The following is a 17,531-nucleotide window of genomic DNA, read 5'->3' on the forward strand; positions in this document are numbered from 1 at the left end:
CCAGCAACATTTGAAACATTTAATTTTTGCCCCCAATTTTATGTTGGCATTTATACACAGGAAGGGGCCGTTTTATTGAATCCATAACACACGAGCTTCTACTGCTCTGAGTGTGTGCCCCAGGGATGATAACAAAGGGGTAAAACACTCTTCCCACTGTCACTCATTTTTGGGAAAAACAAGCCTTTAATTACTACTGCCTTTGCCACAAATGGGAAGTAAAGATGCAAAGCTGATTGGATTTCTACTAAAGGAAATTTCATCATCAAAATGTTGAAACCAGTTTGGGTAATATTTGAATGTAGTACACTCTTTACAGTAGGGCATTGAACAAGCATTTGGAAGTCCTTTAATCAGATTCTGTCCCTTGGTGCCTGAAATGTCCTCCTAGCCTTAGAGGGATCATATAATGAAGGCCCATCAAGGGGGAAAAAACCTGCCAAAGTCTAAATCCCAAGACAGACATAGAACTTCATTTTGACTTTTGTTCGTTCTTTCATTTGTTTATCCATTCATTGATTAAACAAGTTTTGTAAAAGGAAAAAGGTTTATATGGTCTGAAGAGAAACCAGAGTATAATGATTAAACCTGTTTTGCTAGGGCTGACTTAATGGCACTGTCCCTGGGGAAACAAGTGTCTGTCCTTGAGGAATTCCAAGTTCCTTGGAGGATCACTGATTTTGGCAGGTCACAGAAGCCAGCCACACCATGCCTCTGTCTGTAGCCCAGGTGAGGAACAGACGCTGAACTGGCAAGGTTGCTCACGTGACGATTTCAAAGTCACGATGCTTCTCCATTTAGTTATGAGGTTGACAAAACTCATAAGTAAATGTCGTGATTGTCCGCTAAAGAGCAGCCGTTCTGGCAACACCAGCTTTAGTTTCATAGCAGCTGATAGGACGGATACCTGACATCACGCCTTCATGGCTCTGAGGCTGACACAACTACTTCCAACCACAAGCAACGTGGGCAATAAAAAAGTGAACTTTTAAAATGTAAAACTTATGATGTCTCCCCTGGCTTAAATTATGTCAAAACATGCCCTTCTCGCCATCTGATATGTTTTTCACCGTATTTCCGCTGATTAATTGCTTTTCTTTCCTTAGACGTCCTCAAAGTGTCTTTCCTTAAGGCAACCATTCTTGACGCCCCCATCCCCATCTTCTTCTCCCAAATTATTCTCCCTCTGAACTCTCTGTCCTTTCTTCACAGCCCTCTATTAAACTGCGCATCTTGTAGCAGTTGCCTGCTTGATATTTGACAGGTCCAGGCTGCTTGGTGACACAGTTCCTTTTTTCCTTGTCAGGCCCAGTGTGTCCCCGGGTGGGTTTTGTTGTGACTTAACCCTGTACATAGTCCTGGTGTCCAGGAGTAGAGGTGAAGGTTCTCAATGTGGTAGCTTTCCTATAGTTTTCTTGCTCCTAATGGGACACACTGGCCACTTCTGCAGTTACAGAAAGTTCAGAGATTCTTGGGAGTGAAAATCACTGGAGACACCCATCCAGACTTCCCATCATATGTGTCAAATCTTTAGATTTTCCCAACTCTGGTTTCAACCTGGCATAATAGAACTTCCTCGATTAAGCACTGAACTACCTTTGACCCTCATTCATGGAACTCGAACTTCAGCTTTTTCTGCCTGGTCATTGCAAGACTTGAGGGTGCTTGTGAACCACTGAAATATTTTTGGCTATCGCACTGCATGTTCAGTGGTTCACTGATTGCACTCAGCGCTGTGGTGAACTCTCTGCAGGGATCAGTGCAACAGTATAATGGCTATATATTTCCATTATGCTTTGACTTATCAACCTGCATCCTTTCCCACCTTTCAGGCCACTGATCAAGGCCTGAATCGTTGCACTGGCTGGTACACTTTCTGCCACAGTTACATAATTCTAAGTCGCCATTCCTGAAAGTTTTTATCGCTAAATTGGTGGCCTAAGATGCCATCAGATTTTTAGTAATGTTCTGCATGTGATTAAAAGTGATGTGCTTTCTTCCATGTTTCTGACACAATGTTCTCTATATGTGTTATCGACTAAGTCGCATTGGGAGTATTTTCTTTCTCCTTACTGATTTATTTACTTCTTCTACCAATTAAAGAGGCATGTCACAGTATGCCAGTGTGGTTGACACTCCTATTTTTCCCAGTGTATCGGTCAATAACTTCTGGACATATTTTCAGCTATATTATTGGACGCCTGCAGGTTTAGAATTGTTATATCTTGTTGGAGAATTGAACATTTTCTCATTGTAATATAATTACATAAATTTCCTTTTTTGTTAGTATTATTTTGGAGTGTCTTTTTCCTTCTTCTTATGTTTAGCCTTTCCATACCCTTATGATTCAGATGTATCTACACTGAGGAGTGCTGTGGAGAGAGAATAAATCAGGGCAGCAGTGTTGTGGTTGGGTCCCATTTTAAAGAGGTTGATTTGGGAGGATCTCATGGAGAAGATGCTCCTTGGGCAAAGGGACATAAGGGAGTTAGAGTTTTCTGCGAGCGTAGTCCGTGTTCAGGGAAAAATCAAAGGCAGTAGCTGTGAGATGAGAACATGGCTGGTGGAGGTGAGAAAGAGCAACGCAGCCGCATGGCTGAACAGGATTGAACCAGGGGACGTATTGTACCAAAGTTGAGCCAGTGAGCCCACAAAGTAATGCGGAAATGGATGTTCAATCTACATATTTTGAGTTTGGCTTCCACAGTGAAAGGGATAGGGTGCTATGGAAGTATTTTGAGCAGGGGAAAGGAAGGTAGGAAAAAGAATTTTGGGGATTATGGCAATTATCCAATGAGAGCAGAATGTAGTTTGCATCAGAGTGTTAGCTTTAGTAAAGGTGACAATTTTTTCAGTCCTCAACTGAGAATGTTCTATTACCTTTCCCTTTTAAAAACATAAGATTTTACGTATTTATTTTTGGATAGAGGAAAAGGGAGGGAGCAAGAGAAGGAGAGATACATAAATCGGTTGGCTCTCTTACACAATCTAAACTGGGATGGAACCAGCAACCCTTGAATGTGCCCTGACTGGGAATCAAACCAGCAACCTTTCACATTGTGGAATGATGCCCAACCAAGAGAGCCACACCAGTCAGGGCCGTTTTTTAGTGATTTTGGAGAGAGAGGACAGGGGTGCGGGAGGTTGGGAGAGAAACAGAGAGAAACCTCCATTGGCTGCCTCCCATACATGCATGCCCCGACTTGGGATTGAACCTCAACCTTTTGGTGTGCGGGACAATGCCCCAAACAACTGAGCAAACTGGCCATGGGTAGGAAAGGTGAGAGTTTTTAACACTGTATTTTGAAGAGGGAGCCACAGACTGGTTACAGGTTTGATATGCTTTGGGAGGAAAAATGGATTGAAGGATGACTCCTTGGCTTTTGGCCTGTGAAACTAGATGCTTTAAGCTGTTGTTACCTGAGATGAGGAACACAGCAGGTAGAGCAGGTTTAGGAAAAGACCAGGAGTTCATTTTGGACACATTAATAAGTGCAACTGTGTTTGGTTAATTCAAAATGTTTTTATTAGTAGCGTATATTTCATTTCTGATTTCCTTTAATATGAGTAATTCTTGCAGATTACTTAAAATTTTCTAAGAATTTAGCTTTCTTTTTCTATATGTGATTGTTGTTTTGCAGTTTTATTGGAAACTATGTTATGTATATGATAGCCAAGTATTTAACTTTATTAATATTTTCTTTTTGACAAGTACATAGTCAATTTTTATAAATATTACATAAATGTTTGAGAAAAAAATATATAGTTAGGAGCATAAAAAGTGTTGATCTGTCTTATATTTACTGTCATTATCATCTGGTAACTCAGAATTTATTATTAAAGTCTTACCATCTGTGTGTCTTTTTGTCTATTTTGTGTGTCAATCATTGAGGAAGAAGTGTTAAACTTTGCACATTTTGATTTTTGTTTTGTCAATTTAGTACTATTGGTTAGGAATTACAGTTTCATCATTATAATATTCCTTCCTTTTACCCCCATTAACATGTATCTGAAGTTTTTCTATACACTTTCCTGTGAGTGCGATACACACATAGGAAAGTGTAAAAATGGTGAGTGTACATCCTGATGACTTCTCACAGAGCCCACATCACCTGCATTACCATCGCTGACCAATAAATAAACAATATGATCAATACATCAATACATCAATACAGGATGCTATGGGAAGCATCCTTGGATTACAATCTGTGAATGGAAACCTCCTTTCCTCAGGATAGTTGGTACGTTTTCCACTGGACACAGATCACATAGAAAGAAGCCTTATTGCTGCCTGGCAGGGTTCATTTCCTTGGGAACGCATCCTACTGCAGGCATGTGGCAATGATAAGTAGACAAAGGTAATCTGGCCACATCACCCAGTTCTGGAGAAAGCCAAGCCTGCAGACTCATTTGTCTCTTCACTCTGCTGGGACTGAGCCAATGGCTTACTGATTGTTCCAGCCAGTTTGGACCTATCCCTGAGTCCTTGGCTCTCACATGTATTCTGTGACATTAATGATGTTATGTTTATTTATGGATGAAGTAACAGATTCAGAGGAGCTAAATGACTTCCTCTAATCACATGAACTTATCCAGATTGTTTGACTCCTACTTTGGAATTGCTATCTATGAAAATAAGTGTAATGACTTTTTTTTTCTCAAAAGTTTTCAATGACTGTATTTCCACTAGAAATGATGAAAAGTTTTTGCATGGGGGTGGGGTATCCAGGCTTTCTACAAAGCTTCCATAGACTGCCTTCACTTGATTCTGACCACAACCAAACTCTGAACCCATCTAATCAGATGTCCTACCTCTAGCTCCCCTGCCTTTGTCACACCCTCACCCCTCATCCCTCCACTCTCTTCTTTCCCCATTTACAGCCTTTATTCAGCCTTTGCTCTCACCTCTTGTGTAGTGATATCAGTGTGAAACCCAGTCTCTTGAGGGAAGAGGCATTGTTCCCTGTAGGGATGTGAGGGAGGGATGACTCCTGGTTTGTGCTCTTCAGCTTTCTCCCTGGAGGGGCCAAGTTCAAGCCTCTTTAGTTATTATGTGAGAATATGGAAAAGTGTTTTTGATGTGATTTCATGTTCCCCATAGTGGGATTCTCCCGGGCATAGAACTCAATGTCATATAATGTTCTAGAATCAGTGCACTAAATCACTGAGTTGTATGTACAAGAAGGTGGCTTTGGCTAGAGGAAGAGCTCCTGATACAGTAGTGGGAAACTAAAAGAGACAGAGTCAGTAGGGAAGAAAGTGCAGCTTCTGCTTGTGTTCCTGATGGTGGGTTTTCCATGTACAGTTCTTCTCCCTGATAGTTGGAGAGGCAGTTGAAGGGATTTCTCTGTGATCAGCAATCACGAGACACAGCTGAACCATTTGAATCAGTAGACTCTTGGTTTGGATGTCTTTTGTCTTCCTCTTGGTTTTAAAGAAGAGTTCAGGCAATAATTAGAGTTTATGCAATAATTTTGCCTGAGCCAATCACCAAATTTTAGAGGTTTGCAACTGGAAGGGAACTTGGTAAATAAGTCTAATTGTTTTCTTTTTCAGTTGCAGGGATGAAATCTACAGAGGGGAGTGATCAGATGGCCTGAGGGTCTTCTTCTAAGTTACATAGAACATAGAGCATCTTGGTCAGCTGCTCTTCACCACTCGTGAATGTTCTGTGCCATAGCTTGCTCACAGTGAGTCCTAAAAGGTTTTCTTTTGTATTTATATGATACCCCAAATTCTCTGATTTAAAAAATCTATCCATTTTTAAATATTAGCAAACTGAATATATATTATTCTATGTTTCCCACTAGAAATGGATTTTAAATGTTTGATCCTGTGACTACATTTTACTAATTTTAGGTGATTTTTTGATATCCAAATGATATTATTGTGGTTAACACAGCCATTTAACTTTAATGGATGATCGTGGTCAAATAAATCAGCCTGCCTTCTTCTGCCTGCTAATGTGGTAATGCTCTGCACTCAGACAACATTAAATGACTTCAGCTTACTTTGTCCTTACTGTGTTCTGGGTTTCTCACCTCCCAGGGTGTGTTTGCTGGTTTGCAAAACATCACACAAAGGACAGTAGGCCTCTATTGTAACCATAATGTGTCATCAGATCCCTCTACCTGGGCAAGTCATCCCTCCTTTTGACTTTCTGTTTCCAGATAATATGACTTCCACTGATGACACCTATGGTTATGGTTGTTCACCACCCCCCACCCCACAACCCATTCAGAATTCATCTGATCCTCTTTGGAATGTCTAACACACTTGTTATTCCTTGTGCTTGTCGAAAGTTCTGAGTGCTGGCTTCACTTTTTTAAAGACACTCTGTTCCTTTAAGTTATCATGGACTCCCCTCCTTTAGCACTCTTATTCATCAAATATCGATCCAGCATTAATTAAGGGTCAGGGACTCTTTTAGACATTGTAAGTGTAGCAAAGAACAGAAAAAATCTTTGAATCCTGGAGTGTTTGTTTTAGTGAGAGAGTTAGATTTTATATATAGTATATATATGAATATATTTACTTACATTTGTTATACCAGTTAACATATAGATGTAAATTAATTTATAGTTATATGTTAACTATATATTTATAGTTATAATGTCAGTTGGTGATAATGGAGAAAACAGAGCAAGGCATTACGGGAGGAGTTAGAGGGCAGTGAGGGAAGGGTGGAATGCGAGTGTTTGTAGCGTTTCCAGCTCTCTGTTGAGTTGTAGGAGCAAATGTGTGCCTGAGATTACTGAGCCTAGGAAACATTAGTTGCTTAATCACTGTGTATTGAACAGTTGATGATGAAATGAACTTCTTCATGAGAAGGCAAATTGGAGGAGAGAATGGAGAAAGAGAAGGAGAGAGCGGAAACAATGAAATTGGTTTCAGAATGGCCCAAATTGAACTTTTCTTAAATCATCATGGTCACATGTATGAGCCAGAGAGAATTGCCTCTTAGAATTTGCCATGTAGTCCAATGTTAATGTAATTGGCTATGAGCACTCTATGCATAAACTAATAAGCCCAGAGGCACGTCACATTATTTACAGATCACTTAAGATAGGTATATCTGAAGAACAGCCCCCTTTGTGAGTTCCTGTGGCATTTTCACATTTAGTCATGTCAGACACGTGTATTTTGAAGATGACAAATATTTGCAATAAATATAAAACACCTTTGATGTAACTTCGAACTACTAAGTTGTTATCACATTTTGGTGGGTATCTTTTTCCCTTCGTCTACTTTTTAATAGTTTATTTTTTTGTAGTCTTACATTTTATATTACTTGAACTTGAGAAAAATGAATGATACTGATAACAATATCATGAAGATGAAATCTAAATTATAAAACATTTATTTTGTTTTAAGGTTATGGTTAATTTTCAAACTACATAATGTAAAAGGTGCAAAAGAATTTTAATATATTTTGTACTTCACAGCCAATTCTGAGCCAGCATTCTTTACTTCCTCCTTTCTACTTGAAAGATTCATTAATCTGAGTAACTGGCCATTCTCCAAAGTTGCCACACTGAGTCGCTGTCTGGGAGAGTTCTTTTTTACATCATCTGCCAAGTATACCTGGGGTAAGTGTAGACACTGACTCCGCTGTTGGACGGTGACTTCGTAACTCGAATAGTATGTCCATAAATGAGAAACGTGCTCTACTACTGAAATGAAAAGGCAAAATCAAAGTTCTGTGGTTGAGTTCATCCTCCTGGGCTTTGCAAACTTTCCCGAACTGCAAGAGCAGCTCTTTGGGGTGTTCTTGGTTGTTTACCTGGTGACCCTGATAGGAAATGCCATGATTATAGTCATCATCTCCCTGGAACAGAGCCTCCACGTTCCCATGTACCTATTCCTCCTGAACTTGTCTGTGGTGGATGTGAGTTTCAGTGCCGTCATTATGCCTGAAATGCTGGTGGTTCTCTCCACTGAGAAATCGTCAATTTCATTTGTGAGTTGTTTTGCACAAATGTATTTCATTCTACTTTTTGGTGTGACTGAATGCTTTCTCCTGGGGGCAATGGCTTATGACAGATTTGCTGCAATCTGTCATCCTCTGAGCTACCCAATGATTATGAACAAAAGTGTTTTCATGAAATTAGTAATGTTCTCATGGGTCTCAGGAATCATGGTGGCTACTGTGCAGACATCCTGGGTGTTTAGCTTTCCATTCTGTGGCCCCAATGAAATTAATCATATCTCTTGTGAAACCCCAGCAGTGCTAGAGCTTGTATGTGCAGACACGTTTTTGTTTGAAATCTATGCAGTCACTGGCACTGTTCTGATCATCATGGTTCCTTTCTTTTTGATACTCTTGTCTTACATTCGAATCCTCTCTGCCGTCCTGAAGATGCCATCAACCACTGGGAGGCAGAAGGCCTTTTCCACCTGTACCTCCCATCTCACATCTGTTACCCTCTTTTATGGCACAGCCAATATGACCTATTTACAACCCAAATCTGGCTACTCCCCAGATACCAAGAAACTGATGTCATTGGCTTACTCACTTCTTACGCCTCTGCTGAATCCACTGATCTACAGCTTGAGAAACAGTGAGATAAAAAGAGCTTTAACGAAATTATGGCAAAGAATAGTGGATTTACATGCGTTGTGACTCTGTTGGGAAGCCATGAAATATTTGTTTGGTCATTGTCTGACTGAACTCTTTAAATTTTGTAAATGGTGGAAATGTTTGCATGTCTTGGCACGAGTATGCTTAACTTTTTGAGTTCTACAAATGTGCTAATACAGTAGGGTTATGTGTATACATATTTTTTTCATAGATGCATTATATTCCTTTATTTTGGGTATAACACAGTTTCTTCAAAATACTGTTTATTGAAGGCCTTACAGGTGTTTGTCAGATTTTTGTACTTTCAGAGTATGCTAAATAAAACACCTGGTTTTATACATTCATAAATGTTAGTGCTTCAATTTCTGCACAGTAGGCTTTCAAACTTGAGTTTGATGGGTTACAGCAACTGTGAATTTGTAAACATTCATAAATGTTACCAAATTGCTTTTTAAAATTTCACAAAGAGACGACTGGAACTTGGGTAATAACTGAATGCTGGATAATACTGTTTTCAGTCAAACATCAAATTAGTATCGGCAAAAAGTTTGGTTGAACCCTAATCCTTGATATCTTGAAATTTCCTTCTCATGGCTCTTAAAGGAACCATAAAAATAAGGCTTATCTAAAACAAACCAGCAAACAAACAGGAAGCTAAACACAGAATTTCCTTTAAATCATTTTTTAGTTCATTTGTTCATTCATTGATTGTAGACACCAATTTTAATACTTTATTTATTTTTGCTGCTTTCATGAGACATAACTGACAATTAAAATGGATATATTTAGAGTACAATGTGATGGTTTGATATACATACATTGTGAAATGATTACCACAATCAGGTTAATTAACCCATCCTTCACTGTACATAGTTACCTTTTTTGATATTTGGTTGAGAACACTTGAGACCTATTAATCAATTTCAAGTATACAATACATTATTATTAGCTACAGTCACCATATAGAACATTAGATCCTCCAAACTTATTCATCTTATAACTGAAAGTTTGCGCCCTTTGACGGGTACCTCCCCACTTCCTCCACCACCGGCCCCTGGGAACCATCATCCCACTGTCTGTTTGTATGTTAGACTTGAAATTTTTATTTATATATATTTATTTAAATTTCCACATATAAGTCTTACCATACAGTATTTGTCTTTCTCTGTCTTGCTCATTTCACTTATCATAATGCCTCCAGGTTCATGCGTGTTGTCATGAATGGCAGGATTTCCTTCTTTTTTATGACTGAACAATATTTTACTGTGTTGTATATATATCACAGTGTTTAATCCATACCTCCATCGACATACATGTAGATTGTTTTCCTATCTTGGCTGTTGTGAACAATGCTGCCATAAACATGGGAGTGCAGATGCCTCTTCAAAATCCCTTCTTCATTTTCTCTGGGTATATACACAGAAGTGGGATTGCTGGATCACGTGGGAGTTCTATTTTTAACTTTTTAGGGAATCTCCTTTCTGTTTTCCAAAGTGGCTACACTAATTTATATTTCCACTAACAGTGCACAGGAGTTCTGTTTTTTCCACATTCTTGAGAACAGTTATCTCTTGTCTTCTTGATGATAAACATTCTAACAGGTGTGATGTGGTAGCTCATTGTGGTTTTGACTTTCATTTCCCTGATGATTAGTGATGTTGAGCATAATTTCATGTACCTGTTGACCATTTGTATGTCTTCTCTGAAAAAATGTCTATTCAGTTCCTCTGCTCAATTTTTAATTAGGTTATTTTTCTGTTATTGAGTTGTATGAGTTCTTCATATACTTGGATATTAATTCATTAACAAATATATGATTTGCAAATACTTTCTCCTTATTCTGTAAGTTGCCTTTTCATTTAGTTAATTATTTTTTTGCTGTGTAGTAACTTTTTAGTTTGATGTAGTTCCACATGTTGATTTTTGTCTCATGTCCGAAAAATCATTGCCATGACTAATGTCAAGGAGATTTCTTTCTATGTTTTCTTCTAGGAGTTTTATGGTATCAGGCCTTAGGTTTAAGTCTTTAATCCAGTTTAATTTTCATGAGTGGTGTAAGATTGAGGCCCAAATTTTATTTTTATGTATGTGGTTATTGAGCTTGCCCAGCACCATTTATTGAAGAGATTATCCTTTCCCCACTGAGTCTTCTTGGCTCTCTTGTCAAATATTACAGAACCATATATGTGAAGTTTTTTTTTTCTATGCTCAGTTTTTATGCCAGTACCATACTGTTTTAATTGCCGTACCTTTGTGATATAGTTTGAAATTAGAAAGTGTGATGTCTCCAGCTTTGTTTTTCTTTCTCAGCATTGTTTTCATTATTTAGGTCTTTTGTAGTTCGATAATTTTAGTATTTTTCCTATTTCTGTGAAAAATGCCATTGGGATTTTGATAGGGATTACATTGAATGTATAGGTGCTTTGGGTAATATCAACATTTTAACAATATTAATTTTTCCAATCTATGAGCAGGAAATATTTTTCCATTTATTAGTGTCTTCTTCAATACTTTTCATCAGAGTCTTTTAGTTTTCACTATACAGATCTTTCACTACCTGAGTTAAATTTACTCCTTTTTTTTATGCTGTCATGAACAGATTTGTAAAATTTCTTTTTTGTATTTATTTTGTTGTTAGTGTGTAGAAATGCAATTAATTTCTGAACGTAGTTTATATCCTGCAACTTTACTGAATTTGTTGGTTAGGTCTCACAGTTTTGTGGGGGTTTTTTTGAGTCTTTAGGATTTTCTATGTATAAGATCATATTGTCTGCCAACAGACACAGTCTTACTTCTTCTTTTCAAATTAGGATGGCTTTTGTTTCTTTGTCTTGCTTAATTGCTCTGACTAGGATATCCATTACTCTGCTGAATAGGAGGGGTGAGAGTGGCACTCTTGATTTGTTCCTGATTTTAGAGGAAAAGCTTCAACCTTTCACCTTTAGTATACTGTTAGTTGCGAGCTTGTCACATGTAGCCTTTTTTTATGGTGAAGTACATTCCTCCTATACCCACTTTGTTGAGATCGTTTATCACCAAAGGATATTGAATTTTGTCAATTTTTTCTATATCTGTTGAGATCATATAATTTTTAACTTTCATTTTTATTAATGTAGTGTGTCATGTTTTTTAAGTAAATTTTATTGATTATGCTATTACAGTTGTCCCAATTTTTCTTCCTTTGTTCCCCTCTGCCCAGTAATCCCCTTCCCTCTAGTAATCCCTCCACTTAGTTCATGTCCATGGGTTATACATATAAGTTTTTTGGCTTCTCCATTTCCCACACTATTCTTAACATCCCCCTGTCTATTTTGTACCTACCAATTAAGATTCTTAATCCCTGAGTGTTTTCCCCTATTCTCCCCTTTACCCCTCTCAGCTGTTAACCCTCCAAATGATCACCATACCTATGATTCTGTTCCTGTTCTGGTTGCTTGCTTTGTTTCTTTATTTGTTTTTAGATTCAGTTGTTGATAGTTGTGAATTTGTTGTCATTTTAATGTTCATAGTTCTGATCTTCTTTTCCTTTTTTGTTTTTTGACCTTCTTTTTCTTAAATAAGTCCCTTTAACATTTCATGTAATAATGACTTGGTGATGATGAACTCTTAGCTTTATCTCGTCTGGAAAGCACTTTATCTGCCCTTCCATTCTAAATGATAGCTTTGCTGGATGGAGTAATCTAATTTGTAGGTCCTTTCTTTTCATCATTGAATACTCCTTGCCTGCAAAGTTTTTTTTGAGAAATCATCTGACAGTCTTACGGGAACTCTTAACCTTTGAGATTTTAATTATGATGTGTCTTGGTGTGGTCCTCTTTGGGTCCAATTTGTTTGGGACTCTCTGTGCTTCCTGGACTTGTATGTATATTTCCTTTGCCAAATTATGCAAGTTTTCTTGCAGCATTTTTTGAAATAAGTTTTCAATTTCTTGCTCTTCCTCTTCTCCTTCTGACAGCCCTATGATTTGGATGTTGGCACATTTGGAGATGTCCCAGAGGCTTCTTATAGAATCCTCATTTTTTTGAATTCTCATTTCTTCTTTCTGTTCTTGTAGAACGCTTATTTCTTCCTTATGTTCCAAATCATTGATTTGAATCCTGGTTTCCTTCCCTTCACTGTTGATTCCCTGTGGATTTTTCTTTATTTCACTTAGTATAACCTTCATTTCTTCCTTTATGTTGTTGCCATACTCAATGAGTTCTCTGAGCATCCTGATCACCAGTGTTTGAACTCTGCATTTGATAGGTTGGCTATCTCTTTTTCATTTACATTTTTTTCTGTTCTTTCATTTGGGCCATATTTCTTTGTTTCCTCCATTTGGCAGCCTCCCTGTGTTTCCTTCTGTGTCTTAGATAGAGCTGCTGTGACTCCCTGTCATAACATACCTGTTAAGTTGTATGGGACAGAGCCTTAGGTATTCACTAGGGTGGAGCAACCTGCTTTATCACTTTGTGCCTCTGTTGGGGGAAGGGCTCAGAGAGGGGACAATGCTGCTGCCTGGCTTCTGGAGGTTTGCCTGGCACCTTCACCTTTTCCAGTCACTTCACCCACTTCCCATATGCAGCTGGTGCCCTTCCTGCTGTTACCTTGGCAGTGAATTCCAGGGTGGGTAGGTTTACATACATTCTAAGTCCATAAGGGCCTTTTAAATGGACTGTTCTGAAAAACCGGCAGTTTCTTCGACTGTCCCAGCCCTCACTGGTTTTTACAGCCAGAAGTTATGGGGTTATTTTCCAGTGCTGGAACCCTGGCCTGTGTGGTCTGGCCTGGGGCTGGGATTGCTCGTTCCCAAGGTGTTCCTCCCGGTTTTTAGCCACCACACATAAATGTAGGACTGCTCATTTGCCACAGCCACTTCCTCTCTGTGCCACACCATATCTCCTAGCCTCTCTGCCTGACTCCAGGTCTCCTTCCCTTCTACCCATCTGGATGAATGTGGCTTCTTTAAATCCTTGGTTGTCAGACTTCCATGCAGTTGGATTTTCTGACAGTTCTGGGTGTTACTTGTTTTGAGGTTTAGTTGTAATTCTTCTTGTGGTTGAGTGAGAAGACAAAGCATGTCTACCTATGCCTCCATTTTGACTGGAAGCCATCGTAGTGTGTCACGTTTGCTGATTTGCCTATGTGGAATCATCCTTGTTTTCCAGGGGTAAATCCCACTTGATCATCAATCATAATATTTTTAGAGTACAATATTTAAATTTTTAAAAGAATATATTGATTTGGGTGGGAGGAGAGGAACAACAATGTAGATTTATTGTTCCACTTATTCACACATTCATTGATTGATTCTTGTATGTGCCTTGATTGGGAATCAAACCCATAACCTTGGGTTTGATGCTCCAAACAATTGAGATACCCGGACAGGGGTGAGTACAATATTTAATGTGCTGTTGAGTTTAATATTATGTTGAGAATTTTAGCATCTGATATTCATCAGGGATCTGTGAGATAATAGAAAATATATATATTGGTCTCTGCCTCTGACACTGGGCTCCTGTAACCCTTGATTTTTCCTGGGTGATAGAGGAGTGTTTTTGTTCTAATGAGGTAATTCTGGGTAGACTCCCAGATGGCTCCTGAATGGTGGACTGGTCACTGGAAAGACTAAGCCATGAAAAGAAACTTGGAATTTTCAGCACCCACTCCCACCCTGCCCATTCTCTTGAGAAAGGAAAAGGGCTGAAACTGGAGTTAAGGATGGATCATGCCCAGGTGATGAAGCCTCCATAAAAATCCAAAGAGTATGGGGTTTGAAAGCTTCCAGGTTGGTGAACACATCCACGTACCAGGGATAGAAACTCCTGCACTTGGGAACCTCCAGACTTCATCTTATATATTTCTTAATCTGTGTCCTTTATCATATCTTTTAATAAACTGGTAAATATATTAATTAAACTTCAGGAGGGGTTATGGGAACTTGTGACTTTTAGCCAAGTTGGCCAGAAGTTTTGCATAACCTGGAGACCTCCTTCTTGCAACTGGCATCTGAAATGGAGTGGGAGACATCTTGCTGGACTGAGTCCTTAACCTGTGGCATCTAAAGCTATCTCCAAGTGTTACAGATAGTGTGAGAACTGAGTTCAATTGTACGACATCCAGCTGGTGATGTGGAGAACTGCTTGGTGTGGGGAAAAGCCCCACACATTTGCTGACCATAAGTGTTGTATATGTGGTAGTAGTTGGAGAGTAAAGAACAGTAACAGGTGGAAAACTGAGATTTTTCACCAATACAGGTTTCCCTTGCTATCCAAAAGCAGAGTTTTCCTATGAAGCCTTTCATATGCCAAAACGGTGAAGACACAATTACCATTAATTTATATGGAAAAAATTTGAGCATTTCCAGACCCCAAATTCAATGGAGGCAGAATATCTTTATGCCATTCCCCACAATTGAAACGTTCAATTACATCCAGTTTTACCCAAAGTATAATACCCTTAAGAGCTGTCTTAGCCCTTACTGATAACTTAGGACACATCACACTAATGGACACACAAAATAAATCGAGATAAAGCACAGAGGCTCACAGACGTGATTCAAAGCCAATAGGCTTGATGCTGGGATATTCCCAAGACAGGGGCTTAGCTGTGCCACTCTGCTGCCTGGGGAGCAGGCTGCCCCCTCAGAGGCTCACTACAACACAAACACCAATAGTTATTTTTGCTTTTGCCTTTTTATGTGTGTGTAAAAGCAAAACTCCTCTTCAGATTTTTTTGGTTAGCAGAAACAGGTAAAGGTACCCCTGCTTTTCAAAAGTTCTCTTTGTGCCACTTCACTTTTACAGAAGACCTACACTAGTACATGTTTTTTCTAATTAAAAGAAATCTGAAGAGGATTTTTGCTTTACAAAAAAAAGCCATTACTATAATAATGTAGCTCTTTCGTAAAAGAGGATTGGCAGAAAGTAAACTTTTGGAAAGCAGGGATACCTGCAAACAGCCCTAGCAAACTAATACAGCTTGTGACACATGAGCCCTGGGCTCCAATGCTGGAATCAGCTTCTTAACATAAGGAAGGAGCCTTTTGTGTTTCCAAAGTTCCTCAATTTGCTCCCTGCCAACAGGTCACAGACCTGCCCTTTGCTCTGCCTAGTTACATAGGATCTTGGAAATATCTGTGACTGTGAAGACTCCAGAGGATAAACAAACATACTTACTATGGAGACTGAGGATCCCAGGGGGTATTGCTGCTGGGCTAATTTCTTTTTTTCTCTAGGTTCCTTGTGGTAGACCATTTTTATTTGATCTTCCCATGCACAGGAGCAGCCTGCTGAGACAAAGATGTCATTTTACTTAGCATACTTCCTGGTTGAGGCTGTGCCAGTTGGCTGATTTCCAAGGACTCTCCTGGGGGAATCCCCTCACTGACTTATGAAGATGACCTTTTCATTTCCTTGAGGTGTAAACAGGATTGGTTTTTCAGTTTGCGAAATGTTGATTATGTGACACTGTTTAATGAGGTAGTGCAAGGCTGCACCCATAGCTTTTTCACAAGTATGTGTCTAGTTCCAGAGGAAGGAAAGGAAAAAAGCCTCTCTAAGCTGCCATTTGGGAGGTCACAGTGGCCAGCAAAAAAGGGCACGTTGGGCAAGGCTCATCTCCTATGACCTCCAGAGGGACTCCACATGCTATTGAGAAGGTCAGAGAAATGTCCTAACACTTTGCTCTCAGTCAGTGAGTGGTATTAGGGCAAATGCTTGGTGTCTTTGCCAAGCAAATAAAGTAAAACAACTAAAAACCCACAGGAGTTCTAGGAACAGGCTGCATTATATGTCCCATCAACATCTGTCAGCAGAGTCTACTGACATCACCCTGCAGCAGTGAGGCAGAACAGCTGCAAGGGACTAGAGACACTGACGGCCCAGCCCCTGACGTCCTGAATGAGCTACAGTGCCAGAGGCTGTCCTGAGGGAATAGCAAGATGATTGTTTCTTAATTCTGTGTCATCATTAACTTGGATCATTGGATTGCTTAGAATCGGAAGTACATGAATATCTTGTGTATTTCTACACTTATTATTAAATAGGGTTGAACTGTGTTCCTCCCCAAGTCACATGTTGAAGTCCTAACCCTCCCCACCCCCCCTCCCCATACCTCAGAATGGGACCTTATTTAGAGAGAGGATCATTACAAAGATGATGAACTCAAAGTGAAATCACCAGGGTGAGCCGCCATCCTATATGACTGGTGTCCTTATAAAAATGGAAATTTGGATAAAGTAAGATGCAGAGAGAGAAGACAGTGTGAAGAGACATAGGGACAAGATGGCCAAATACAAGCCAAGGAGAGAGGCCTGGAACGAATCCTTCCCTCAGCCCTCAGAAGGAAGCAACTCACTGACAACTTGATTTGGACTTCTGACCTGCAGAACTGTGAGATGATAAATGTCTGCTGTTTAACTTACCCGGGGTGTGGTACTTTGTTATGGTAGCCCTAGAAAACTAATACATGGATATTCTGGAGGGATATTTAAGTCTATTTTTCATTGAGAGGCAATATTTGTTCACTAAAGAAAATTTGTAGACGTTCCATGACCTGAAATTAACCAAACAAATTTGTTTGGTTAATTTCAGGTCATGGAACGTCTACAAATTTCAAGTCATGGAACTTCTACAATATCTATAACAGATATTTGATATGTCTGTTTGGTTAATTTAGATATAGATATTTTGTAGATATCAAACAAATGTAGATATTTTGGTATCTATAAGTATATATTTAAGAAGTACAATAATTGTACAATCCAGATTATGACCTCCAGAATGATTCTTTGAAAGGAATTTCTTCCATGCAATCACACAATTATTTTTATAATGAGGGATAAAAATCAATAGTTCAATAATTTGCCTTGAGCTTCATATAAATTCCATCATGAACATTAAAACACTCCAGGTGGCAGGTTCAATCCCTGGTTGAGGCAATGAATTTATGCATTCATTGGTTGATTCTT

The 17,531-nt window shown here is 39.1% G+C and overlaps 1 protein-coding gene across 3 annotated transcripts in view; it reads left to right on the plus strand.

Annotated features, from left to right (window-relative positions):
• Positions 1-17,087, plus strand: part of LOC112303458 (olfactory receptor 10A3) — a 30,928-nt gene extending 13,841 nt beyond the window's left edge. The window contains exons 1-4 of one of the 3 annotated variants that reach the window (XR_008426984.2): positions 5,240-5,286; positions 5,557-5,690; positions 7,446-7,589; positions 15,842-17,087. Coding sequence is in view for 2 of the 3 variants with exons in the window: in XM_024559052.3 (XP_024414820.2) it covers positions 7,679-8,623 (945 nt within the window). In the remaining variant the exon portion in view is untranslated. Of the gene's footprint in view, positions 1-5,239; positions 5,287-5,556; positions 5,691-7,445; positions 8,875-15,841 lie in introns of those variants that run through there. The other 2 variants (XM_053925528.2, XM_024559052.3) reach the window with 2 other exon arrangements.
• Positions 17,088-17,531: the final 444 nt, after the last annotated feature.

This window comes from Desmodus rotundus, chromosome 5 (genome assembly GCF_022682495.2).
Source record: "Desmodus rotundus isolate HL8 chromosome 5, HLdesRot8A.1, whole genome shotgun sequence".
In the NCBI taxonomy this organism is placed as follows: domain Eukaryota; kingdom Metazoa; phylum Chordata; class Mammalia; order Chiroptera; family Phyllostomidae; genus Desmodus; species Desmodus rotundus.